This window comes from Ambystoma mexicanum, chromosome 1p, assembly GCF_040938575.1.
Source record: "Ambystoma mexicanum isolate Mex_15411 chromosome 1p, UKY_AmexF1_1, whole genome shotgun sequence".
Lineage (NCBI taxonomy): Eukaryota > Metazoa > Chordata > Amphibia > Caudata > Ambystomatidae > Ambystoma > Ambystoma mexicanum.
The window spans coordinates 775,513,078-775,540,303 of record NC_090921.1 but is presented as its reverse complement, the minus strand read 5'-3'; the positions used below and the strand labels follow the sequence as shown (position 1 = coordinate 775,540,303).

The 27,226-nt window shown below is 50.3% G+C and overlaps 1 protein-coding gene across 1 annotated transcript in view; it reads right to left on the bottom strand.

The window, feature by feature from the left end:
* The window catches only part of SLC27A3 (solute carrier family 27 member 3), a 442,422-nt gene that overhangs the window by 180,628 nt on the left and 234,568 nt on the right, over nucleotides 1–27,226 (bottom strand). Inside the window, exons 3-5 of the mRNA XM_069651264.1 lie at nucleotides 24,475–24,633; nucleotides 21,896–22,020; nucleotides 1,995–2,189 (exon numbers count right to left, since the gene is read on the bottom strand). Of these exons, the coding sequence (XP_069507365.1) occupies nucleotides 1,995–2,189; nucleotides 21,896–22,020; nucleotides 24,475–24,633 (479 nt within the window). The remainder of the gene's footprint in view (nucleotides 1–1,994; nucleotides 2,190–21,895; nucleotides 22,021–24,474; nucleotides 24,634–27,226) is intronic.

The following is a 27,226-nucleotide window of genomic DNA, read 5'->3' as shown; positions in this document are numbered from 1 at the left end:
CTCCGGTCCGCGTCCTCCGAGTCCCGGCACCAATGAAGGAAAAGCCACCCAGCGGTAGCTTTTGTTTACTACAGCTGGCTGGCTTTTCCGTCATTAGTGCCGCAAAAGCAAAAGCCAGCACAGGCGGGCATGTGCTTGCTTTTGCGAATTTTGAGCTTGAATAGCTCAAAATTTTCCATAGGAAGTTTTTAAAAAAATAGTGCTAGTATTTTTTTTATATTGCTTATCTATTTTTTAAATACATTTTTTTACTGGACTATCCCTTTAACCTTTTCCAGAGTTTTCCGTTTACTGAGTCGAAGGCCGACCAGAAGTCATAGAACACCACATAGAGCACCAGGCATCCCTCCGAGAAGCCTCATGAATCAATCCGGTCAAGCATGCAGATATTATGTATAGTGGAGGAGCCTGGCCTAAATCCCGTTGGTAGGTCATGTAAGAGGTTTTCAGATTTGACCCAATCCTGACTTCCTTCAATAACAGGCCCGAGAACAGTTTGCCTGTCACATCCAACATGGACAACAGTCTGTAATTTTCTGGCTTGCTCCCGTCACCCTACTTATAGACAGGAACAAGCACAGACTGCCTCCAAGTGGTCAGGATTTTTTGTTCGTCACACACTCCATCAAACAGCTCTTTCAAATAGGAACCCACACAGCCGGATCCCTTTTAAAGACTACATTTGCTAACCAGTTTGGTCCTGGCACCCAAGATGATTTAAGAGCGTTAATGGCCCCCAACAAAGAATTAACTGATGTATCAATCAGCCAATGTTCACTTGGCACTAGATCACCAGAAGTCGGGGTAGATGGTTCAGGCCTTTGATTTCCACCAATGTGTTTCAACCAAGTTACCTCACTAATGGGGTTTAGAATACGCTGCTCTCTGGGTCCTTTGGCCACAGTTAATAGCTGCGAAATATTTCTTGGGTTGCAACTGTTCAGGGCGCCTATCAATTGCTGCTATTGCATGTTTAAAACACGCACTACGGTAGCTGTTATTAATCACACTCTTACAGTGCTGAAATTCTAACCCAGTGCAAGCCCTCTTTCTCACCTCGCACATTTCCCTACGCATAACGCGCTTGGCATTTTGAATGTGAGCATCAAACGAGTTACTGTGTGCCTAGTCTATGACCGTAGGGCAAGTTGAGTTAAAGGACGCTATCTACCTCATGGATGTACTTCTCCATCCTTCCATCTCATCCACACTTAATGAGGAATATAATCTACCAACTGGCCCTTCCCAAGGAGTTTACCCAAAGCAAGGCCTTCTCAATATTCGTGCAGGACCACCAAATACAATTCCCTGAAAAACTAGGCACAATTTGCTTAATTGCACATCGACCGACATCTTGGATGGGGTAAGCGAGAATTAAACTCAATGGGGAGTGGTCGCTGTTGTCACTGGTAGATCTGTCAAGGGATTGCACATGCTCAAGTATATCGTTACTCCCAAAGAGATAGTCCAAAGTGGCCCATTTCAGCCCTCTTCTTCATGTCCCCTTTCCTGGGACATCTCCTCTTACTCTTCAATTCAACACTTCCAGTTCCCATTCTCAGAGGAATTCCACCCATTTGATCCTCTGCACATTTCCCCTCTGCTGCAACAAACAAGACTTAGGGCTCACAGTAACGAATGGGGCACCGGGCTCGTTAATCGTGGCACCGGGCATTCAAATCTCCACCAATTAGTATCGACTAGTTTCCACAATTACTTCCCCAACACACATATGTCATTGATAAAGTCACAGGTGTCCTCTGTATAACAACCTCCAGGCAGGTGGATACATTTATCAGAAGCAAGCCCTTGCTTTCATGTTTAAAATTTAATTTAACTTCCGACAGCCATAACTTTATCTTCAGGGGAGTATTTGCTCATCTATTTGTGCTATTTACTTGTAATTACTTTAGGAAATCCAGAACTGAAAAATATATATTTATTAGAAAAAAGTGTCCCTTTAGCCATTGAAGGTAAACAGCAGATTCACTCACCCTGAAGACACGCCCACCTCTGCCAATGGCTCCAATTTTACTGGTGTAGTTGAAAAACGTGACATTGGCCTCTGTCATCCCGTAGGATTCAAGGACTCTTATCTTTCCAAAGCGTTGGCGGAACTCTTTCCAGACGTCGGGCCTCAGACCGCTCCCCGCAGCAAGCCGCACCTTGTGGTGTGTGTCCTCCTCACTCTAAAGACAGAAAACACAAATAACCAGGTTGCTTTCTGACCACATCTGCAGGCACATTCTCTCAAATTATGTTTAGAGGGTTACATGTTATGCTCATGCACAGTATATAAATACGAATACACATTTTGGGCTTAGACTTTCTCCCGTCATACATGTGATGTTCCGGCATACAGCAGAGGCGCAAAAGATGTGGCACTTCCAAATCCAACATTTTCCAAAAAACACAAAATGCAAATTATAAAAAGAGAAGGCGGGGGGAAAAATACCCATTAACAAATATATCACCGCAATAAATTGCTGAGACTACAGTAAAATATATACCACACAAAAGAGGTGCTTTGGACCAGACATGATGTCAAAACAATGGATAACATCTGTAGATTCGGTCAAGTCTCAGAAGAATCCTTGAAAAATGTAATAACGGAATGTGAGGAGCTAGTATATGAACGTTCCCTGTTCCTTGGAAAATATGCACCCGTAAACGACAATATTGACGAGTGGTGGTTCATGATGCTCTCAAGCAACAATGTCCATCTAACCTGTGCGGTGATTAATTTTTTAGAAAAGATTGTACCAAAGGAAGAAATGAAGTGAATAACCATAGGGATAGGAAGGATAGCGTTTTCTTGTGTTGTCTATCTCTTGTTTCTGTGTTCTGTTTTGTAATAAAAGTTTGAATAAACTAAAAATTACAAAATATATGTGCTAAACGGCTGATTTGAATTACACGGATTACAAACTGTTAAAATGTTTGTATGTGCAATGGGTCGTTTTCATATGGTTCTCCGACTATTGTACTCCTCGTTGCTAGTTTGATTTATTTTTTACTGGGGACATGGAAAGACATCAGCGGGCTGAAAACCGGGGTGCACCAGCCGACATGTGGGAATGCACTTAAACGAAGACTGTAAAAGGAGAGCATCCTCCGGTCAGTGCTGGATTGAACCCTGTGGAGGCCCCTAGGCAGTTAATATGTTGCGTATACATTTTTAAATTTCAGTAGCGCTTTATTTTGATCTGTTGTCGCGGGGCCCCTAAAAGGAGTGAGGCCCATAGGCTGGTTCCTACTTGGCCTAATGGATAATCTGGCACAGCCTCTGGTAGGTGGATGGGTGAGCAGGTGGCCTTGTTTTACCTATCATCAGGAACCAAAGCAAAGCTCATTAGGTAGAGATCAGACCTCTGAAGCAACAGGGGAGCCACTGCAACTGGGGATCTGGTAGATCTCTCCAAAACAGCAGTCAGGTTTTTTTGTATTTACAGAAGCTCACACTACAGATGTGGAAGGGGGCTGCTTTGCGCTCCCACTCCGAGGACCCATCTTGGATGGAATTTGGGACCCAGTAAATGACTTGGCTTGGGACACTTTTTGTACCTTTGGCAGGTCCAGGAACTGGGAGGACCCAGTCTACTTAAAGTCCTGACTTAAACAACGAGTAAAAGGTTGAATAGAGGCAACATAACGAATTAGAAGGCCATATCCACAGTCAACATTTCAGTTTCACAAATGTTAACCCATTTCGGGATCTGTCATTCCTCAGTGGAATTGTATTGCAGAACTGTCAGCTAATTATAGCAAAAGCATTGCCCCATAATGGAAATCAGATTAACTTGAGTCGGAACTGCAATGTTTCTAATGGAGGAATGGAGGTGACGACGAGGTGGAACTTGAGGAGGCGCTCAAATAAAGGGACAGCGTCCTCCTCCCTCCACCCTAGGTAAGAGGGGGGGGTGTTTTTGGGCAAGCCCGGGAAAACACAAGAGACCGCAAGCCCCGGGCTCGAATGCCTCTGAAATCCAACAAAGGAGATGGGCGTGCCATGGGGCTTATAGGCAGCTGGGCGACTGGCAGCCTGATCATCGCAGCCTGAGGACCCCGGACGACCTTAGGAAGGAGGCAGCAGTTTTTGGAGTCGGTGTGGGATACATGTTTGGAGCAGCTTCACAGCGTTCAGTGACAGAGCCAGATGAGGTTGAGAGGTGAGACCGCAGAGCACTGTGTGCCTGGGGGCTGCAGTAAGGATCGAGGTTGCTTGGCTGAAGTCGGAGCTGCTGCGGAGGGAGAAGGGCCACAGACACTGCCAGGAAGGCTCCGGGAGCATGAGCTGTGCGGCATGTGTGCAGAGCGGCTGTGAAGGAGAGGAGCTCCGGCGTCAAGGCCAACAAGCGGAACCAGCTTGTCGGAGCAGCTGGATTTGGAGGTGAGCGAGGGGGCGTAAAAGGGGGAGAGAGTGCCCGGCTGATCGCCCTCTCGCTACTGCAACGCGGCAACACCGGAAGGCGTTTAGTATCTCAGCAAGCCGGGTGCACGGTAACAGTACTATTCCGGGCAGCATAAGGGTAAAAAACGTGTGCAGTCTTAATTAATTAGACCAAGGAGTGGCAGCGGTGAACAGCGAGGACGCATTTGCTATTCCGGGCCGCTTAAGGGTGAAAAGCGGGGGGGGCGTGGCCAACTGCCATGTAGAGCGGACGTGTCTCCTGAGAGCTCTGTGCTGATATGCAATTATAAGCTGTTTTAAGTGTCTTTAACGTGCTACCGAACCCTACAAGTTGCACCATTCGTCGCAGAACCTCTTCAGCAACCTTTCGAACCGTCTCCCAGGCAGAGAAGTGACGGCTAACGCTTTTACCCGGCGTGCGAAAAGTATCGGTGAGCGGATTCAAAATGGCAGCTCCTGCGCCCTGATCACCAAGGCCGCTGCCCGCCGGCGGGGGAAGAGGATCCTGGGCTGCCGACCTGTGCCGGGCCTAGAAGAGGGAGCGGAACAGCTGCGCTCATCGATCGAGAGGACCGACCCTGACGCCCCTGCCGGACAGCGCCCTGCCTGCGGCACGCGACTGGGCTGTGGTGTTCCCTGGATAGTCGCGAGGGGCCCCGGCGTGAGCGGTGGCCCGTCGGCACCGCAGAGGTAGACGGGCGCGGGGGAGGACCAGCCTGGACATACACATTGGCGGCTGGGTCGGTGGGCCCGCGCATTACTCTGCCTGACTTTGCCGCTGGCGACAACGCAAGAACTTGGGTGCTGAGACCCCGGCCGCTTCTTTCCCCCCACCTGCACGAACCTTCATTGAGGGGAGGTGTGGGCGAAAACACCTGGCCCCTGCCTGCAGCCTGACGTTCCGGCAGACCGTGAGGCCCACTCTTTGGGGAGCCCCGCGCTCCCCCACCACCCAGGCTCATCTCCCGATCCACAGCAGACTACTGGGAGGGCCGTCCGGCGCACAGCGTGCCCGCTGGAACCGAGGTACCCTTTGCTTTCCGAAATTGGCCTGCTGCCCTGCAACTTCATATCATTGCCTCGTGGGTCCTGCAGCGGTAACAAGAGACACCCCTCTGCGGCTGCTGCCGGCAGCCTTCCACCTACACTCCCGGCACTCCTGGTGTGGTGAGGCCCTGCGCTAACGATATGTCCGGGAGAAGCGGCAGGCCCAAGCAGCGCCAGACCACAATGGACACCTTTGCAGCCAGCGAATCCCCAAATTCCGAGGGCACAAACAAGGCGGGCTCGGACGCTCAACCTAACCTCACGGCAACTACGGATACGGAGCCTAGTAATACCCAGATTCTTGAAGCCATCAAGCTTTTCCAGGCAACGATGGAAAACAAAATTGATGCCGATGCCACAGACTAGGTTCTCCTGCGTCAGGACGTCCGTTCCCTGGCAGGCAGAACCGAGGCACTTGAAATACGTCTCCTCAAGCTGCCAGAGGGTTCCGAAGGCTCCGACCCCACTAACTACATAGAGAACCTCTTGCTACACGAGGTGGGAGCTGGAAAACTCTCCCAAGGCTTCACCATCAAGAGGGCCCACAGATCCCTGGCTAAGAAACCACCACCGGGGGCCCCACCCGGGCCAGTGATAGCAAAAGTTCTCAACTACAGGGATCGAGAAGTCATTCTGGCCTTTTCCCGAGCAGGTGGCCAAATCCAATGGAACTCTGCTAAAATTGCCATTTACCCTGATTACACTTTTCAGGTCCAAATGAACAGAGCGCAGTTCATACACACGAAGGCCAGATTGAAAGCCGCTGGGCTGCGTTATATGCACCTGTATCCTTCTAGGCTTAAAGTGCTGCATAACAATAAGGCTCACCTGTACAACACTCCGGCTCAGGCCAGGGACTGGATGGACGGTTTACAGATCCCTGATATTGAGGAAAAGAAGCGGAGACTGAGATAACACTCTTCCTGCCATCCTTGTGGGAACTACACTTTTTTGAACCTCTACACAGCTGAATGGATCCTCCATGCAGAGACCCGGAGTCCAAGTTCACTCCACGCCCTGGAACGTTTCTTCCTTTTGGGTATATATATATCCGCCCGTAGGGCACCTGGAGACCGATGCACGGTCTGACGGAGCAGAAACGGGACAGTCATAACGAGGGTAACCTCGCTGGGCCAGTTCAATGTTTGGGGATTTCACAGTTAAAGGGGGTGGGGGTGTGAATAGGGGAGTTTCTGCACAAGTTGGGGACATACACTGGGAAATACCGAGACCACGGGAACCATTCACACGCACTGCAGCACCATCAAGACCTCAAGCTCCACCTGTTACATACAATAAACCACACAACGCCTATGGCTGACACAATAAGGGTCGTTACATGGAACGTCAGAGGCCTGAACAGCTTCGTTAAACAACGGCGTGTCCAAACCTACCTGAAAAGATGCAAGGTCGGAATCGCCACGCTGCAAGAGACTCACTTAACTGCCACGAAACTGGAAGCCCTGGCCAAAACTTGCCGTGGTACCCTAATAGGTTCGGCCTACTCCTCCTACGACAGAGGGGTTCTGATATGGATTGCCCCCACTGTTCCTTTCAGACTAACTAGCACTAAAACAGACAACGAGGGCAGGATGGTGGTGGTGTGCGGCTCCATCAAGGGCAAAGAGGTATGCCTGGTCAGCACTTACACACCCAACCATGACGACTGCCTTCATCCATTCCCTTTATACGCGACTCAGCCCATGTATGGACAGAATTATGATATGGGGGGGCGACCACAACTGTACCCTTGACCCTCTACTGGACAGACCAGATAATAAAACACAATCGCCCCTCCCCTCCGGCCAAAATACTTTCCAAACTAATCCAACAGTTGCAACTCAGTGATCTATGGAGGGTCCAGCACCCGGAGCAACACGAGTATTCCTTCTACTCCCCACCTCACGCCATACACACCAGGCTGGACTATATTTTTCTCAGCCTAACACAACAGTCCATGTTTGTTGATGTGCGCTACCTGCCTAGGGTGCTGTCTGATCACTCTCCCCTATTGGTGACATGGGAGGTGTTCCCGCCTAAACCCCCTGTACCCACATGGAGGCTGAGGCCCTTCTTGACACTGCATTCCAGGAACGCATAAAAGATAGTACTGAGGAATATTGGCAGAATAACTTGCATAGCGTTAAATACTTGAGCACAACTTGGGAAGCATACAAGGTGGTCATGAGGGGCGAGATGATCCCAGCAGTTGGGGGTGCTCAAAGATCCATTACATCCTTGCTAGAGCGCGCAGAGAGGGACCCGAGTATGCTTGAAGGCAGGGCTGACCCATCCCCCGACCAATTACAAAAAATGGCCGAACTCAGACAAACCTGCCTAACTCATTGGGAATCCCTCGGTAAACTGAGCTACGCCAAGCACACGGAGAGAATCCATGCTCTGGAGACAAGCCAGGGAAACTCTTAGCTTGGCTCTATAAAAGGGAGACCCCCAGGCCACCCATTTGCCACATACTCACACCCGACGGCACCGCCGTGCATACCCAACAAGAAATTAATTCGGTTTTTACCGACTTCTACCGTAGCCTGTTCTCCGAAGCCTCGCCCCCCTCTGACACCAGGATCGAAGACGCCCTTGACCTACCTAAATTAGACAGCTGAAACCCTGGACGAGCCCGTCACCCCCGACGAGGTCAGGGTGGTAATTAAATCGCTACCAGCTAGGAAAACCCTGGGTTTGGATGGTCTCCCGGGGGAATTTTACAAGACCTATGAGGAAACACTCGCCCCAATATTGGCCCAGGTCTTTAATGAGGCCTTCGAGTGTGGTACCCTCCCGGACTCCATGAGTGTGCCGTGATTATACCCTTACTTAAACCAGGGAGGGACGGGGCAGTTTGTGGTTCATACAGGCCCCTCTCTATGCTAAACGTAGACTGCAAGATCTTTACTGCCCTGCTTGTGAATAGACTGCGCAGAGTAATCCCACTTTTGATCCATCAAGACCAAACCGGATACGTCCCGGGGCGTTCCACCACTGAGAACCTGCGCAGATTACATCATGTCATTTATAGTACTGAGGGAAGGCCACAGAAACTTGCAGTAGCATCATTAGATGCCACCAAAGCATTTGATTCCGTGAGGTGGGACTGGTTATATGCCACCATGGCCAAAATGGGAATAGGCCCTGTATTTCTAAAGTGGACCCAGCTAGTTTATGCTAACCCCACCGCGAGAGTACGCACCAACAAAAACCTATTCCGCTAAATGGTCCCTACACAGGGGCACCCGCCAGGGGTGCCCTCTGTCCCCCATGTTATACATTCTTGCAGCTGAACCAGTGGCGGCCTACCTGAGACAGGAATACCGGGAGGGAGGCATTAAGATAGACGGGGTGACCCACCTCATCTCCATGTATGCTGACGACACCCTTTTGTACCTTCAAGACCCCGAGCACCTCCTACCCTACATCTTGGAAACCCTGGACTGCTTCCACAAGCTCACCGGGATCCAATAGGAGCAAATCTTGCCTTTACCCTCTTGCAGCACTTTACAGTGATGAATACAGATCCCTCCCCCCTCTTGATCTTGAATAGCAGGCAACCTCTTTCAAATACTTGGGGATAACCATACACCGTAACCCCGGCACAGAACATATCCTTAACACTGTAAGGGCCAAAGACTCTCACGAAATCCATGGAATTCTGGGGTTGGCTCCCGCTTTCAATGGCCGGGAGTGCTGGTCTCCTTAAAATGGTCGCCCTTCCCCGCCTACTACATAATTTCACTAACGTCCCCTTCAACATCTCCCCCCTTATTCTCCAAAAATCTCAACAAACTCTGTAGGGGCTTCCTCTGGCAGGAAGGCAGGCACAGGGTGGCGTTGGAGACTCTCCAAAGACCATACGAAAGGGGCGGACTGAAGATCCCCAATTTTGAGCTTTATTTCCTTGCTAGCCAGCTGAGACATGTCACGCAATGGATGGCCGATGAGAGCACGACGGACACTCGCCTCCTCCAACCGGCCGTTCCCCGGTTGTTACTAAGAGACATACTGTGGGCCGGGGATTGTGCTATGAGACACTGCCCTTACCTCGCTAAGCGAGGGATCCGGTTTTGGAAAAGGGCCTGCAAGCTGGTTGGGTCGGATGACCCGTTCTCCCCACATATCCCCATTGCTGCACTTATGGCTAATCACTTGTGGGGGCAACTTGAAACACGCACACAATGGCAGCCCCTCGGGGTAGCCAAACTTTGGGACTTGATTCAAGAACAGGAAATCTTAACTTTCTCGGAACTCTGTGAGGCCACGGGCCTTCCGGCAGGACAATTCCTGCTGCACAGGGTGGTCGTACAGGCTTTGAACAAGAGATGGCCGGTTGCTGCCGACCTGACTGAGGAAAATGAATGCATTGAAACGATACTGAACTCCACTGAGGGGGGGCCATGAAACCTCACGAATCTACGAGGCCCTGTTGTGGGGTACGACCAGGGGAGACCTTAAATGCAGGAGTAAGTGGGAAACTGAACTGGGCCTTGTTTTTGAAGACAAAGATTGGGGCGGTATAACCCACTACCATAAGAAAGTTTCCAGAAACGCCTGCTTGCAGCTTATCCAGCTGTACATCACCAATAGAGCGTACCTCACGCCTGAAGCCATATCAAGATTCACAGGTGCTGGAACCCAATTATGCCCCAAATGCAGCGAACCCAGGGCAGGAATGACTCGCATGTTCTGGGGCTGACCAGTGATTAGGGAGTTCTGGTCAAAAGTGAAGGACAGAGTGACAGGCACAGACATCGAAGTTGAGGTGGACGAGCCTACGGCCTGTATCCTGGGCAGATATAGACGAAACGCGACGAACAAACCCCTAACCAAGCTCACAGATCTTATATACATAACGGTCAAAAGACGTATTGCCATGGGGTGGAAAAGCCCCAGAGGTCCACATACGTCCCTATGGTGGGGAGACCTTACGAAGTGGATTACAGCTGAAACCGCGGCGTGGGAAACGGCTATCCATGTGCAAAGACTAGATTCCAGCGAGGAACTACACCGTTGGGTGGCCCAGATGGCGCTCTTGCTCCACCCTTAGGTGGACGATATTGAGAGGAGGGAGAGGGTTGCCCGGACACGGGCACAGAATAGAGAGGAACATTGAACTAACCTTGGTCTCGGGGGTGGGGTAGGGTTATTATTACCTTGATATGCTTGACCAATCTCTAATGATATCGGCTTTTTGTTACCTCATGTTATTAAACCAATAAACACATTTAAAAAAAAAAAAAAGGATGAAAAGCGGAAGTAGATAAACATTTGTTAAAACATGAAGAAAATATTAGGCACAGTGAAATTCGTCAATTTCAGGCTGCGACGGTGAACATAACGGCCTCCATAGGAAGTCTAAACTTCAAAGCGTTTGTAATTGACTAGACATACAAAAAGCCGCAAAGTGTCTTAAGGGCCGCTGCAAGGGCATCAGGGCACTGCAGGCGAAGTGCACTGTTCACTGAAGAGGCAATACCTACAAACCTATGCAATGCGTGTGCCTGGAGGGCTGCTGCAGGTCTTCTCAGCAGTGCGGGTGCCGCAAGGCAACTGCAATAAGCCAGGATGTCCACACAAGGCGGTGGCACACCAGGGTTCTGCTGCCCTAACAAAGACATGGAACAATTTATCATGCTGGCATGAATGGCAGCTGCCAGACACGGGCCGAATTGGCTGAGAAGGTGGCGACACAGCTCGATGGGGAAGTGGCTGGGAAAATCAACAGGTCACAATCCCCATTATAGTTTCCCAATTACACAGAGGAAGAGGCTAGGCAAGAGGTGCAGGCCATTGAGGAAGAAGAAAGTGGGCCCAGTGAGGAGGAAGAGCCTGCCGCCAAAAGGAAGAGGACATTGACCGCCAAGCTTAAGGCGATTAGGCAGCAGACTGAAGCTGCCAAAAAACCAAAAGTAGCTGGGGAGACAGGACGAAGGAGAAAGCAGGAGCCTGTTGCCAATCCGGCAACCTTGACTGCAGAAGTTCCAACTTGTAGCGGCAGTGCACCCAGCACGCATGCAGCCAGCACGGTGGCATCAGAGAGCGATGCCTCCTTGGAACAGGTTAAAGGTATGGTTATTAAGTGCTTACAAGCATGGGGCAACAGGAGGAATGGTAAAAATGTCATTGCATTTAATAAAGTTAGAACGAATGCTGAGGCGGTGAACCAGCAAGGGGAAGTGCAGAGGGTGGGTGGCTTGTGGGGGAGGGGGCTTTGAACCCCAGGACCTTGAGTCAAGCCGCCAAATTACCTAGGGAATTGTCTCTGGGGGGGGGAGAGAGGCGGCCAGCTGCAGCAGTCGACCACAACACCGACAGGAAGTCAGGGGCAAGGTATGGTGTGGGGTAATGGTAGGCAGTAGGGGAGAGCGATGTTGGGCTTTGCACCAGTGCGGGCGGCGGGAAACTCTATAGTATGGCATATTCCTATGGTATACAAGGAGAGGATTTGGCAGAAGGAGTATAAATCTTTACCTCGCTAGATATGGATCCAGTGGGGCTCGATTTACGCCAAATATCAGAAGGAAAGGGAGAAGGACAGGGAGAGGGTCAATAAAGAAGAGAACATTCACAATTGGTTGGAGGCTTTCACGATGTTGGCATCCTAGGATAGAAAAGTTCCCACAGGATGCCAGGCCATTGTTTGCATATGAGCAATACATCCATATCGCACCTGGATGTTACGGGCTACACAAAGAAATATTAGCGGCAAGGGTAATGGGGGATAAAGCTCAGGGCGAGAAGCCTTATTATCAAAAGGAGAGATGGTTTATGGGGACCGGAGGAGGGGATCCTTTTGCGGGCGCTCCTCCTGGAATAGTAGACCCAGTTATCAACAGGAGGAGCAAGCAAATTGCTGGAAGTTTGAACAAGGGTACTGCCCCTTTGGCAAAATCTGCAAATTCAAGCATGCATGTGGCAAATGTGCAGGGAATCGCAGCACGTCTTCATGCGATGGGGGAAAGAAGAGCAGTAGCGCGAAACCCAAAGAGAATGCTAAGCGCAATTGATACCCACATGCCCACGCCCGTGCTCCTGCCTAAATTGATCCCATTATTGAATACGTACCACAATAGCACTGATGCAAAACTGCTTTGGGAAGGTTTCAGATGGGTGTTTGTAATCCCTTACAATGGTGCCATGGGGAGCAGGGAAGCAGACAATCTAAAATCGGCATTAAAAATGATGATGTAGTGGCGAAAATAAATTGCTAAAGAGATTAAGCTGGGTAGGGCGGCGGGCCCTTTCACTACCCCACCTTTGAAGAACTTTGTGGTGTCGACCCTGGGCTTGGTTCCCAAGAGGGAAGGAGGACAGTTTCACCTCATACTGCACCTATCCTACCCTAAGCGTGCATCGGTAAACTATGGCATAGCTGAAGAGAGCTGTAGGGTTCATTATTCTTCCTTTGATGATGCAGTAGAACTAGTGAGGGCCACAGGGAGAGGTGCCGTGATGGGGAAGGCAGATATTGAGTCAGCCTCAGGCTAGTGCCAATTAGCAAGGAAAGCTAAAATTTGCTGAGTTTCAAGTTAAAGGGCTCTTACTATTACGACAGGTAATTACCAATAGGTTGCGCAATTTCATTCGCTTATTTTGAAAAAAATCAGTACTTGTTTGGAGTATGCACTGAAGCAGAAGGCACAGGGCAGGGTAGTAATGCACTACCTTGACGAATTCTTGTTCATTGGGAAGGAAGGGACAGGTTCCAGTCATTGATGCAGGAGATGGGGGTCCGCTTGGCTAAGGGGAACACAGTGGGTCCACTCACACGGCTGACATTCCTAGGAATAGAGATAGACTCTGTCCTTTGGCAGTCTTGACTTCTCTTCCACCAAGTGGTGAAACTTAAACTATCAAAGAATTGAGGAGCAGGAGTAAAGCCACGTTGAGGGAGCTGCAGTCATTGGCGGGAAATTTGAACTTTGCTGGTAAGGATCCCTGCAGGAAAAGTGTTCGCCAGGAGCACTGAATTCAAGACTGTACGCCTGCAACACGCGCGACTGGGGGTGGAAGTTAAAGAGGATCTCAAGATGTGGGATGGTTTCCTGGATGATTTCAATGGGGTTCTACTTTGGCGGGAGCAGTGGGCTACTAGCGAGAAACTCTGAATTTTTACTGATGCTTCAGACTCCCACGGATTTGGGGTTATTCTGGGGAATGAGTGGTGCGGCAGGCCTGGACGGCAGCATAGCATCAGGAGGGAATTACCAAAGACATCACTTTGCTGGAGCCGTTTCCTATTGTGGTTGCTTTCAGGCTATGGGAAGTCTCATTAGCGAATAGGAGGGTGATTCTGTGGTCGGATAACCTGGCGGTGGTGCAAATCATTAATAAGGTGATGTCCAGCAATTTAAGGGTACCGAGGTTACTGAGGGAGCCGACAACAAGCCTGCTCAAGTTGAACTCAGAAGAGCACAACATATTCCAGGGGTGAATAACATGGCAGCTGATTCTCTCTCGTTTGCAGTGGGAGACATTTCAGGGGAACTGTCCAGAGGCGAACAAGAGGATGACCTTGTTCAAGGTTCAGTGGTGGGGCATGATCGGGGAAATCTATGCTCACTGGTCCACACAGCCCTGGCACCAGGCACAGCAAGGAAGTACAAGGGGTGCTGGGAGCGATTCTTGGCTTTTCAAGAACAATTTTTTTTTTTGATCAAACACTTTTATTGATTTTATTACATCATACAAGAAAAAACAGTGACCCTGAAGGGTCCAACCATCAATAATAACATAAACAGTAAAGAGTATATGGTCCGTTTTACAACATCTTGAGGACACATTGTCAGCGTTATGCACATTCTTGCTATGCCATCACATGCTGGCCATCGGCCTAGTTCCTACAAAAGAATTTCATACTGCATTCTCCCACTTTTCCCAGATTTTCCCCGCTTTCCTAGGACATCCCCTGGCCGCATATACCCTTCGCTCCATCGCAATGCATGCTTCCACATCATTTAGCCACTGTGCGTGCACAGGGGTGACGCTCGAGCCCCACAGCCTGGCAATGTTGCGCTTAATCAGTGCCGTGGAGGTTGCAAATAATAGCTTATCGGAGCGAGACATTTCGCCCTCTTCCTCCACTCCCAACAACATCAGCTTTGGATCTCTGAGCACAGTTCGACCCAAAACCTTACTGAGTGTGTCACAGCAGTGCTGCCAGTATGTCGTGATGTGTGGGCAATCCCATATGATGTGAAAGAAGGTGCCCTCGTTTTGTAGGCATCGCAAGCAGTTTGGGTCTGTGGTCTTGCCCCATCTGTACAACGCTACCCGCGGGTAATATATTCTATGCAAGATTTTGAGTTGTACCAGGCGTAGCCTGGCCGAGATGGCCGTTTCTCTTGGGTGCATTAGGATCGTTATCCAATCTTCGGGCAGTATCGCTCCCACATCCCTCTCCCACTTAGATTTTAGGCTTGAAAGCTCCGGCGTGGCAAACGAGGTGAGGACATTGTACATTACTGAGGTAATTTTAACATCTATGCTCTCCAGAACCAGGTTTCTTTCTATGGGGGTGCAGTCCGCCATATCTCGTAGTGCAGGTAAATGCTGTTGTAAAGCATGACACAGTTGCACATGCCGATATCGGTCCGTGGCAGGCAGATTAAAATCCTCCACTAACCTCTCAAATGTCACCGGACTCCCCTCCCGGAACACATCTCCTACTTTGGAAATTCCCGCAGCCACCCAGTTCCGCCATTTTGGAAGTTTGCCCAGCTCCGGGATATTTTTGTTCGCCCACAGTGGCTGTACTGGTGTGGTTCTCCCCTCCCAGTGTATGTGCTTGTGTGCCTCTTCCCAGACTAGCGTTCGGTGATTAGCCATTGTTTTGTTACTATTGCTGTTAGTTTTCCGGTATAGGGATTCTAATGGGGTTGTGCTGGTCCCATCGAGAGTATCGAATTTTATGTGGGGTAGCGAGGGATCGCCGTGTAGGAGGTCGTTTATCACCGCCATTTGACTCGCCCAATAGTATGTCTGTATACGCGGCAATCCTATGCCTCCCTCCCAGATGGAGCGCTGCAGGATGTGGAGCGCCAGTCTTGGGTGCCCGTTATTCCACAGGAGTTTCCGAAGGATCCTGTCAATTCTGTGAAACTCTTGTCTGGGGATGTGTAGCGGGGCGTTTTGGAGTATGTACAGGAATCTAGGTAACGCCAACATCTTGAATAACGCTGCTCTCCCTAATAGGGTCAGTGGAAGGGCGTTCCAGTGTTTGACGTCGTCCGCAAAGCGATTAGTGACCGGGTGGAGATTCTTCTCTACATACTCGGCCAGATTCGTCGTTATCTGTACCCCTAGATAGCGGAATTGGTCAACTTCTATGCGAAATGGGCAGTCCTGTAATTCAGCGCTGTCCAACTCTCTCAGTGGGAATAGTGTGGACTTCGACCAGTTCACCTTCAACCCACTAAAGGATTCATAATCCTTCAATATACCAATCACCACTGGGCACGAGACTATGGGGTCCGCTAGATACAAAAGCAGATCATCCGCATACAGCGAGACCCTATCCTCCCAATTTTCTGTCCACCGGAAGCCCTTCCATAGTCGAGATTCACGTAATAGAATTGCTAGTGGCTCTATGGCCAGCGCAAAGAGCATTGCAGACAGGGGGCACCCCTGTCGTGTTCCCTTGCCCAGTCTGAACGGTTGCGAAGACCAACCATTTACTCTGGTCACAGCTTCAGGGGATTCGTATAGTAGTTGTACCCATCCCAGGAACTGGTCACCGAAGCCCATTCGGCGCATTATTTCCCACAATGCTGGCCAGTGTACCGAATCGAAAGCCTTTTCAAAATCTATTGCTAGCAGGGCTAGGGGGTCCGGCAATAGGGGGGATTTTTCAATCGCAGTGTGCAGTCGGTGGATATTCATACGCGTTGACCGCTGGGGCATAAAGCCACATTGGTCAGGGTGTATAAGTGATGAGATAACTTTCTGCAGGCGGATTGCCAACGCTTTCGCCAGGATTTTGGTCTCGGTATTAAGTAATGAGATGGGCCTGTATGAGCTACACCTCTCTGGTGGTTTATCTGATTTGGGGATCACCACTATAGTGGCCCTTCTTAGGTCCAGGGGAAGCTGCCCTTGCTCCCTCGAGTGAGTGTACATCTGCAAGAGATGCGGGATTAACGCACTCGGTTCCACCCCCTTCCACGTCTCTACCGGGAAGCCGTTTGGTCCCGGAGTTTTCCCAGGATTTAGTTGAGACATGGCCGCCCCAAGCTCTTCCTCGGTAATGGCTGCCTCAAGCAGCTCTCGTTGTGTGTCCGTTAGGCTGGGTAGGGTGATCCCGTTCAGCACAGAGAGATCAGTGGGGGCTTCCGGTGACCCATAGAGCCCTGCGTAGTATTTAGCAAAGCCTTCTGCGATCGCCTGGTCTGTCCACAGCGGTTCTGAATTGTCGGGTTTGATCATCCTGACCTGTTTGTGCCCTTCATCCCTACGTTCCAGCCAGGCCAACAATTTACCCGCCTTATCGCCAGTCTCATATAATCTGGCTCGCATTGTGGCGTGTGCCTGTTTGGCATTGTCTAAGGCTACATTGTGCAGTTTTTTTTGGGCAAGGATTAAAGCTCGGTTCGTTTCGGGCAGGTCTCGCGCCAGATGTGCACTTTCTGCCCGTTCCACCTGATCTTCCGCTTCGTGTAGTTTTTGCATGTGGGCCTTTTTATGCGCCGCTATCCAGGAGATGATCTCTCCCCGCAAGACCGGCTTGTACGCTTCCCATAGTAAGCTCGGGTCGCCTACTGACCCAGCGTTCAGCTCGAAGTAGTTGGTTGTGGTTTCTTGTATACGCTCAACTAGCTCTGGGAAGCCTAGATAATAATTGTTGAGGCGCCATGAGGGTGGGGGAATGGGTCGTGATGTTGATAGTTCCATTAGTAGGGGAGAATGGTCAGAGATGCCACGTGGAAGTAGTGCGGCGCTAGTTACCCTATGTATCTCGGTGGTTGGCACGAAAAAATAGTCTAACCGGGAGAGGGAAGCGTGTGCGCCCGAATGAAAAGAGTATTCCCGCTCCCCCGGGTGAAGGTCCCGCCACACGTCCCTCAGGCCCAGTGCTGATATGAAGGAGGCTAGCTTGGTGTGTAGTTCAGGATTCCTGCCCCTTAGGTGTGTGCGATCCATGCCCAGGTTCATGACTTCGTTGAAGTCGCCACCAAGAATTAGTGTGTCTGAGGAGTCCTGTGCTATTTGGGGAGTTATGTCCTCTATGAGACTTGGCAGCAGCGCGGGTGGTGCATACACAGCTATTATTGTTATGGTTCGATTCCATAGGGATCCTGTCATGTGCACGAATCTGCCCCCCCTGTCCTGTGACACACTGGATAGTGTCAATGGCAGCCTTTTGTGAATCAGTATGAGGACCCCCCTGGAGCCCGTGGTGAAACCTGAGTGTAGTGCAATACGATAGTGGCCTCGTTTAAATAGGTTGCATGTGGAACCCGCTAAATGGGTTTCCGTGAGCATCACCACATCCGGCGCGTGTCTGTTTAATGTTTGGGTAACAAGTTTGCGTTTAATCCCACTACCCAGCCCGTTGACATTCCAAGTAAGAAAACGCAATGTTCTCGTATCATATCTGTCATGCGTCATCTGGCTGGGGAGCGGGTTGTTGTGGAGCAGAATGTGTAGGATTCCGTGGGGATGCACGCGCTAGTGTTTCGCTGTGTTTCGTTGTGAGGCGCAAGCACGTGAGAGTGGTTGTGTACTGTTGTCGGACCATACATGAATAAAATTTAAAACAAACCTGAAAACAAACCTCAAAACACGGGAGTAGATTCTTCCTCCCATCTGTTCAAACATTTGTTCCCTCGGGGGCATCTGCCGCCCCGGTTGTGTTATCTATCCCCCCTCCCTATACTCCCACCCAACTTGGAGTATCTGTCACCCGAAGTTTGAACCAGAACAAATAAACTTTAAGCTAAGCCACAGTCAGTGGCCTTTGCACCATATAGCTTACACAACTGTCCGTGGTGCTGTCGTGGGCTTCCTCGGTGTTAGACTTTGCCCGTGGGGTGGGCGGCCGTCCGACCACTGGCCTGGTTGCAATCCGTGCGTTGACCTGCCCGGGGAGGGGGCCCAAGTTTACTCGATAGTAGTCCAAATCCCAGTATCGTAGCTTCCTGCTCCGTGTTGTTCCCCAGTTCAGATATTCCCCTGCGGCGGATTAGCAGGCTGTTGGTGCTGTTGTTGGCCTTGCTCCGGTGGGCGCTCCGGTCGAGGGCTGTTGCGTCTGCCTCTTCTTCTCTCCTCCGCATTCCAATCCCCTTCTATGTGCCGCTTTCAAGAACAATTTTTGACAGCGCACCAAAGGGGATCGCCAGTACATGCCTTTGTTGGATGGGGATGGCGGTCTGGGACAACCAGATCCTGGATATCTTACCATTTGGCAGCAATAGCACACTACTACAAACTCTGGGGGAAAGCCCGATCCCACCAAGGAGCATTACATCGTAATGGCAGTGAAAGGTTGGGAAAAGCAAACAGAGAAAGCCTGACGCAAGGCGGCCCATAGATATTGCTAAATTGCACAGTTTAATAGAAACTCTTTGCCGTAGCAAGGGAGAGAGGGTTTTGTTCAAGGCAGCTTTCACCTTGGCCTTCTTTGGAGCTTTCAGAGTGAGTGAGCTGGTACCTGAGAATAGAGAGGGACGGGGCTCTGGGTTTTTAAGGTTGGAAGATGTGCAAATATCAAATGCGCTGATCCACATTTATCTAAGGAGGTCTAAAAGGATCAAAATGGAAAAGATAGAACAGTCACCCTTTACAGCATACAGTGGAGTCCAGTAGCAGGGCTGACAGCTTACCTACAGGAGAGGCAGCAGGTGGGTGCGGGGGTCACCTCAATTTTTGTACAGGGATGGGTCGGCTGTCACGCTTACCTCTGGTGCCCTGCAGGAGTACCTGGTCCGGTCTGTAATGCAGAGTAGCCCCCTTACCGGTGACCTTCACCCGGACGGACGTTTATCCCAGCCACATCTTCCCCCACCAGCCAACTGGGGATTAACCTCCAAGGGACCGTGAGGTTGGGAGCTGCCTGGGTGATTTCGGGAATTCTGGGCTGTGGTGTTCTGGGGTTATTAGATGAACCTGGAGATGAACACAGGGTAAGTCTACTGTATATTAGCGGGATCTCCCCCCCCCCTTCACTCCCCTCCCCAAGACATGGCTAACTGGAGCATGTGGGCGCAGCTCACCTCATTTGTAGCAAGGATGGTTCCAGGCGTCTGGGGCATATCGATCTCCAGTTACTTCACTGAAGGCGCGTGGTCAGACAACTGCAGCGCACAGGATACGATGGCAAACAGGTACGTCTATTTGTAACACGATGAACTGGAACAGGAGTTTGTTTTCCCACGATTGTTGGCTTGCCTTTAACTGTCTTTTGTCCTTTGCCCCAACCAGGAGCGGAGCAGCTAACAGCGGAGCCGAAGTGGAGAGCCAGAGAAGGAGAAGTCGTTTCAAGGCACAGGTGAGTTCTCAAGGAGGCGGGTAGGGCGAGGGTAGGAGCAGGATGCAGAGTCTCCCCAGTTGCTTGCTTTTCCAGGTTCTTGGGCACTGCGGGCGATGAAGGCTTTGAAGGCAAGAGGAAGAACCAAAGTCCAAAGCAGAGATGCGACAAAGAACCAAAAGTCCACAGATCAACTGCTGTAACTGGGATGGTGAAGGCTGCGGAAGAGCACTGAAGACCAGAACGGCAACCGAAGGATGCTGCAGGCCAAAACGGTAAGCGTAGAGATGCAGAAGGATACTGACAACAGGAGCGGTAAGCGGAACACTACTTTTACTAGGAGCAGACGAAACGCTAAGCACAGGGTGCGGTCTGGGGCGTGGTTTTATAGCCCTGAGCCACACCCTGTCAGGGATAGATGCGCAAGGACGTTGGTTTCTCGTATGTGCTAGGTGTTTCTTTGCATGTGCCAGGCTTGCACGTGCTCAAAGCTCCTTGGCTCGTGCCGGGCATTGCCTCCTCTGTGGTAGGCCGTTCCTTAAAGGCTGTAGCGATGTCGCACCCGTCGCACCCCCCCCACCCACACACTCGCGCCAGCCAGCCATCATACCTGCCCACTGACACCCCTGGGCCCGCAATGGGATCGTGGCATCGGCCCTGAGCAGGTTCCAATTCAAAAGCATGATGGACATGGCCTTGAAAGGCATGGGAGTGACAGGAGGTGTGTTCAGAACACACATTTAGAATCGGGGCAACTGCATCAGCAGCTGAGCTGGGCATGGGGCCTGAGGCAAAGTCCAGGTGTTTTAGGAGGTACATAAGGCCAGACAAAATGTAGTATTAGTGTATCACCTTCTCATCTCCCTCCAATTGACAGCAGGGCAGCAACGACCTGACAAACGTGGGAAGAGGGTAATTGATGAGGGAAATGATGTTCACCTTACAGGAAGTGTCCTCTCAGTTGGGTGATACAGAGATCATCTGGTCCGAGATCATCATAAGACAAGAATGGAAGGGCGCAGAAAGTCATTCAACAGTGGAGAAATCAAGGAGGAAGTTAAATGGGGCAATGGCCAAGTTCTACCAGAGTACTATGAGAGGGACGTGCATTTGTCACCAGCAGGCATGGATCTGTTCTTTTGGAATTTGTGCACTTAACTGCTGGAGTTGTAAGATGAGAAAAAGGGGAGCCACGGTGGCCGTCGACCCACCTTTGGCATGGCAGTGTTTTTTGCAGCCAGTGCTACTGTACAGACTACTAACGAGCCGTGGGAAAGCGGGAAGGGTTTTTGCTTTTCTTGTGATCAACACCCCTCTGAGGCCTAAGCGGCAACGACGCTGGAGGTTATCGATGAGGGCTCAGCTTTTTCCATGACAAAACGGCACTCCTTCAGCCCAGGAACACCTGCAAGGGCAGGTGGGGTTCAGACAAGAATCGTTGGGGGAGTTTTGGCCTACAGTGTATTTGGTTGGGAAAGGGGGAAGCAATGTTTGGACACGGAACAGTCGGCTGGTCGCCTTCAGAACTATTTTCACAGTTTGATTTGCAGTGTTTTGAATCATGTAGTTATTAGCAATGTTGTGAAAATAAACCTGTGGCCTGTTATGCCAGCAAACCAAAAATCTCATTCTGCTCCTTTTTCCATAGTTGGGTAGCCAGGGTGACGAATGGAATAAGCAAATATGTTGGTATAAGTATGGACAAATGCCCAGGTTATGGATTCCAGGCACGGTCACAAGAATGCCACCCCTCCTCCCTTACCCCTCCAAAATCACAAAGCGTCATTCACAGGACCCACACTTTATTTGGGTTACATTTTGATACACAGCTGTCCTGCATTCGCAAACGGCAACTTCTTTCAGAATTTCGCACAGATGTTACTGAACGAGTACTTACAGACTTACCGTCAGTTGGTTGAAGAGCTAGTGCAGAGAGGTTACACGGTGTATACTTGCAGACTTACCGTGGGTTGGTTGACGAGGTAGCGGCAGAGTTCACCAATGTACTGGAATACGGTGACGTTATATTTCCTGCAGTCATTCCAGAACTGGCTAGCTGAGAATTTCTTCTTCAGCACACACGTGGCACCTAGGAAAGAACAGGACAGGGTTGGCACCCACGTGGATTCTAGCAAACACAGTCTCCGGTGCGCCGAGTGCGACCAAGTTACAAATGTCAATCATTCAGCCACTGGCACAAAAATATAGATGGCAGCGTTACCACAGTGGCCCAATCACTGATGGGAGGCATCAAATAACGGACTGTGAGTTCGCCTCGACAGTGGCCAAACAACGGCAACGAAATGTGACTGAGTTGTGGAACTTGCCAGTGAATGTAATTTGACAGCAGTGGCTTCTGCCAAACGAGTTAGTGACTGAGCCGTGAATCTGTCAATTAATGCCACGGAAGTATCAGATATGCAAAGGTGAGGAATCCCAGCCCAAACGCTACTTTTGCATAACTGGATGCTCAGAAGTACCTAAAAAAGCGGTATTCAAGCTATGGGGCGCAACTTTTATTTTTTTATTTTTTTTTAGATTGGAAGAAATGGGCAGGGGTGGCTCACATGGTCGGGCTGAAGCATGAAACGGTCTCAGGCAACAATGAAAAAGTGGCCCGCAGTTGTAAATGGATATTTATTCCTTTAGTCACAGACTGGGCCTCATTACAACTATGGCAGTACGGTAACAACGGTGCCGGTAAGCTACCGACACCGTTGCTACCGTACCGCCATAGTAAGAGTTGTGCTCACGGGTGCCTGACAGCCCGCCAGGTCTGACCTGGCAGGCCGTGCGGCACCCGCGAGCACAGCTGGTGCCGGTGCATCCGAGCTCCCCATTCCCATTGAGCCCTATGGGGCTCGAATGGGGATGGGGATCTACCAGTACCGGCACCCGCGAAAGGGCAATTATCAGGTCCGCTAACTCGGCATGAGTTACGCCGGTCAAGTGGCACAGCGAGTAGAGCGCTCGCTTTGACATCCATGCAGAGCTTGCCAACACAAGTTCGAATCCCGGAAGGGCCAAACTCAGCCTTTCATCCTTCCGAGGTCGATAAATGAGCACCGCACACCGTAGGTAATAATAAGCAGCGCTCCGATACCTGATGGTTTGTAGCGCTATATAAATGCAAAATTATTATTATTATGACCCGGTAATTGCCCATTTGCGGGTGCCGGACCCGGATGCAACTCCGGCGGCATGGTTGTAATGAGGCCCACTGTTTCAATTGTACCCAAGGGGGTGCTTTGTGTTAAAATGTAAGTAAATTGTGATATATTCAGCAACAATGGTCAAAATTACTAACTGCATAGTTAAGTAACGAATGAAACTGGTCCACATTGGCCAAAATGGTGGCCCATTTTGACTGGCCCACACTAGCATTTTACATTTTTGGTACAGTCATTGCCCTATAGGCCAGTCCGAACCTGGCGGCTCATCCATAATGGCGAGGGGGCTCCCACCCAGTGGCCCCTCACCCATTATAGAGGAGCTAAGGAGCCAGCCCGGTGAAAAAGTGAGCACTCCCTCAGCTGCTTTTTCCAGCTGATGGAGTGCTCCTGGGCTAGCTGAACTGTCAAAGGGAAACACTGTTTCCCTTTGACAGTTCAGTTTAGTTCCCCAGCCGCACATGCTCACTGAGCCATGCAAGTGCTGGAGCGTTTTGCTTCGCCAGCATTGCATAGCTCATTGGAAATGCTGGCTGGGGCACTGCATGTCTGTATGTCCGAGGGGGAGCTCCTGCGCCTCCTCACACATACGGACAGAACTGCCTGGAGCAGGGCGTTTCAGCACCCACACGCAGGCCAATGCAGAAGGTAAGTTTATGTTCATTGTTTTTATTTAAACATGTGTATGGATGCGTGCATGCTTACGTTATGAGTGAGTGTATGGTGATGGATGCTCGTGTGAATGATAGAGTGACTGCTGTATGAATGTGCAGCGCCTTGCATACACACATAATCATGTCTATTGTGTTGGGCCCAGGGGCTGGGATGGTATCTTTTTTACTGGACATCTATGATAGATTTCCTGTAAAAATGTCATGCCTGCCCCCGGGACCCCCCAGCACCAATTGCAACCGTTTGGCTATTTACCCATTTTTCAGTTAAAAGTATGCTCTACAATGCAACATTTTAACCCATTATTTTAAAAAATATTCATAGGGGCAAATCTCCTACTCTGCCACCCCCCCCCCCCCCCTGAACCACCCTTTATTGGTTCGGGCTCCCTCCCTATGCTCGGTCGCTATGGCATTTTTGGGGGAAAAAGTTATGCCCCTCCACTTAAAAAAAAATCACCAGCCACCACTAGCCCTCAGACTGTATTCGGAACGGGATGGGGGGAACCCAGGGACTATGGTGGGAGCACAATGGGCGGGAAGCAGGGGATGGTGGTGGGAGCAGAGTGGGGAGTGTGATGAGGTGGGGAGAGACCAGGGACTGGGTAGGAGTGGGATGAGGGAGCCCAGCGACTGTGATGGGAGCAGGTGACGTCACGCAATATATACGGTCCATTTGGCATTTCTGAGAGGTCCACTGACCTAGACCAATGCATCCTCCAATCCCGAGCAGCGAAGCGGACATGTGGTAGAGGGGCAGAGCCAAGTAGATGATGTCATCACTCCGAGCCCCACAGAGATCATAGAACGCAAAGCACATCATAGACTTCAGGTGACTTATGCGCGCGGCCTTCGGCAGTCCTGTAACAAGAACAGAGGTAAAATCACACCAATCATGCAGGTTCAGCAACAAGAACCAGTGCCACTACAAGACAGGAGCCCACCAATCACGGGTTCCAACAGCCTGCAATCTAAAATGCATTTAGGACTTGCTCAACACTCACCCTGTTTCTACCATGCTTATGCAAGTCACTGGTATAAAGCGCAGTATCTATTATTATATATCTCAAGTGTTGGCAGTGGTTATTGCATCTGTGTTTTCACCCAGATCTCATCACTTCAGTTGTGAAAAGTTCATCCGTAACTTGTTTTGTTCACTGAATTCTGCTACCTACGGTTAGGATATTCGTATTTTAAATGCAGAATTCAGAATGGAAAGTGGGGAAAAGGACTGGATTAATCTCTCACGCTAGGCACAAGACAACTTCTGTTTTGGGTGAACAGAGCTCTCAAGTTCACATTTTGCACTTTCGTCCCATCTGTGAAACATCGCAGGCTTTGCCAATGCACCCTCACTCAATACATGGTGTTAGGGAGAATTCTCTGTAAGGCTAATTTCCCAAACCTAGTGAGTCCCCCAGCAGCTTTGCTGGATTTTTGGGGTTTATTTTTTTCTCTCCTGCTAAGAGTGAGATTCTTTTGCTCCCACTCTTAGATTTGAGGTGTTCCTTTAACTTTCCATGTGTTTTATGTGCTATGGGGTCTTTTACTCCATAGGGTCTCATGTGTTCTTTTGATGTGGGTTACACAGCACCCTCCGTGCCGTAACAGGGGTGCCGTAGCGACCCCCCAACAGACTCCATAGCCTGGGACTGACTACTGTCTCCCAGGGCATGTAAAGTCACCATTGGCTTTGCTAGTCCCAAATTATTAACAGAAACCAGTACAAACCATCATATTGTGGATGTACTGGTCGGGGCAATTCGATTGCCCCGGGATCTGTTGTTCGAGGGGGCACGTCTCCGTCCCCCCTGATCGAGTTTTGGCTGGTGGCAGTGGATACTACTTTTTATATTCGACCGCGAATATATCTCTATGGGATTTTCCCATTGTTCGAGGCTTCCAACTTTAATTATTTAATTCTTATAGCCTCGAACATACCGCCGGTTTATTTATTTATTAATTCACCGGTTGGTATTTTCGGCCAGAACTCTATTCTAAAATGGCGTTTGTGTTCTCTTCTGTGACTCCAACCCAAGTCGAGCCCTTTGTTCCACTTTTTGGCGGGCTTCTCCACAGAAGCCTCCAAAAGTGGTGCCACTCTGTCTGGGTACCACAGGGGGTGTGGGAGGGGGTTTAGGCACCCTGGACTGAGTTACCTTGGTAACTCAAGTCGCACTCTTGTGTGATTGGCCCAAGTGGTGAGCAGGCCGGCTCACCACTTAGCACGTTTGATTGACAGCTAGGCTGAGTGAATGGGGGTGTGCTGCATAAAAGCAGGGCTTTGGGGACTGGAACTTCAGACGTCGCCACTGGACCTAAAGAATCCGAGGAGGGAGAAGCTGAGCCGACCTGCAACGACGACACCACCGGTGGAGCCCTGCTGAACCGTCTCACCACTTTTCCCAACGACAGAGGAGATCTCCAGCCCGGAGAGTCTTCTTCCTTCGACTGGTGGGGATAACCAGTCTACCTTCTTTTCGCCTTCCTGGAGCATCTCGTGGCCGCCTTGCCTGTGCCAAGCACCCCGGCAATCGGGATACCACGTTTTCACCACTACCGCGAACCAAAAGGGTAGTACCTTTGTACCGGAGAACTCCGCGGCTGGTTTCTTCCCTGGCAGTGCAACGACCTTCATCTTTCCTCCATGACGAGATCTTCTGTTCCTCTGGACGACGCTGCGACTTGCACCCGCTGCCAGGAACAACTGCCCCCGCTGGAGGATCCTCTCCATTTAAGGTACCTTGTTCCGCCTGACTTCCCTTGCAACCGATTGAACGGGGTGTACTAAATCCTCGTCTCTCGAACCTGGGTTAGCCTGGGACACCTTAGCTAACTTTTCTGAACTGAACTAAACCTTTTTCGATTTTTCAAACTACCTCCACAAACTTCGAAGACTCTGTTTAACTGTCTGATCTTGGGCATCTTCCACCTGGCTCCCTTGAAAGTGGGCCTGGTACCTAAACTTCCTTGCTCACCAGTAGACTGTGCCTTCAGAACTTGCTGTGGTTCTTTAAAAAGTGTTTTGTGTGTGTGCTTCCATAATTCTGCTTTTCCCTCCCTTTTTTATTTAACTTGTTGGAGTTGGGGGGAATGGGGGTGTGGCTAGGCAGCCATGGTGTAGGCTGCAGTTCCTGTGAGCTCCGAGATCCGTAACCCTGATCCGTTCAGCGCGTATCTTTTCATGGCTGTTTCGAGTCCCAAAAGCACACTAAAAGCACATGAACACGCTGGAGAGCGAAGGAGCCGGCTGATGGAACGCTAGGAGCATTGTAGCGATAGCTGTGCTACTTTGTATCTCGGACTTGGAGAGAGGAACGAATATGAAGATGGCGGCGGCCGGGAACAAAGGAACCTTCGGAGACCCTTGAAACCACTGGGCGCCCCGCCGTTGAAGAAGGAGCAGCTGACGGGCCCTGGGATAATTATTTAAATATGCACTGCCGGCAGCTCA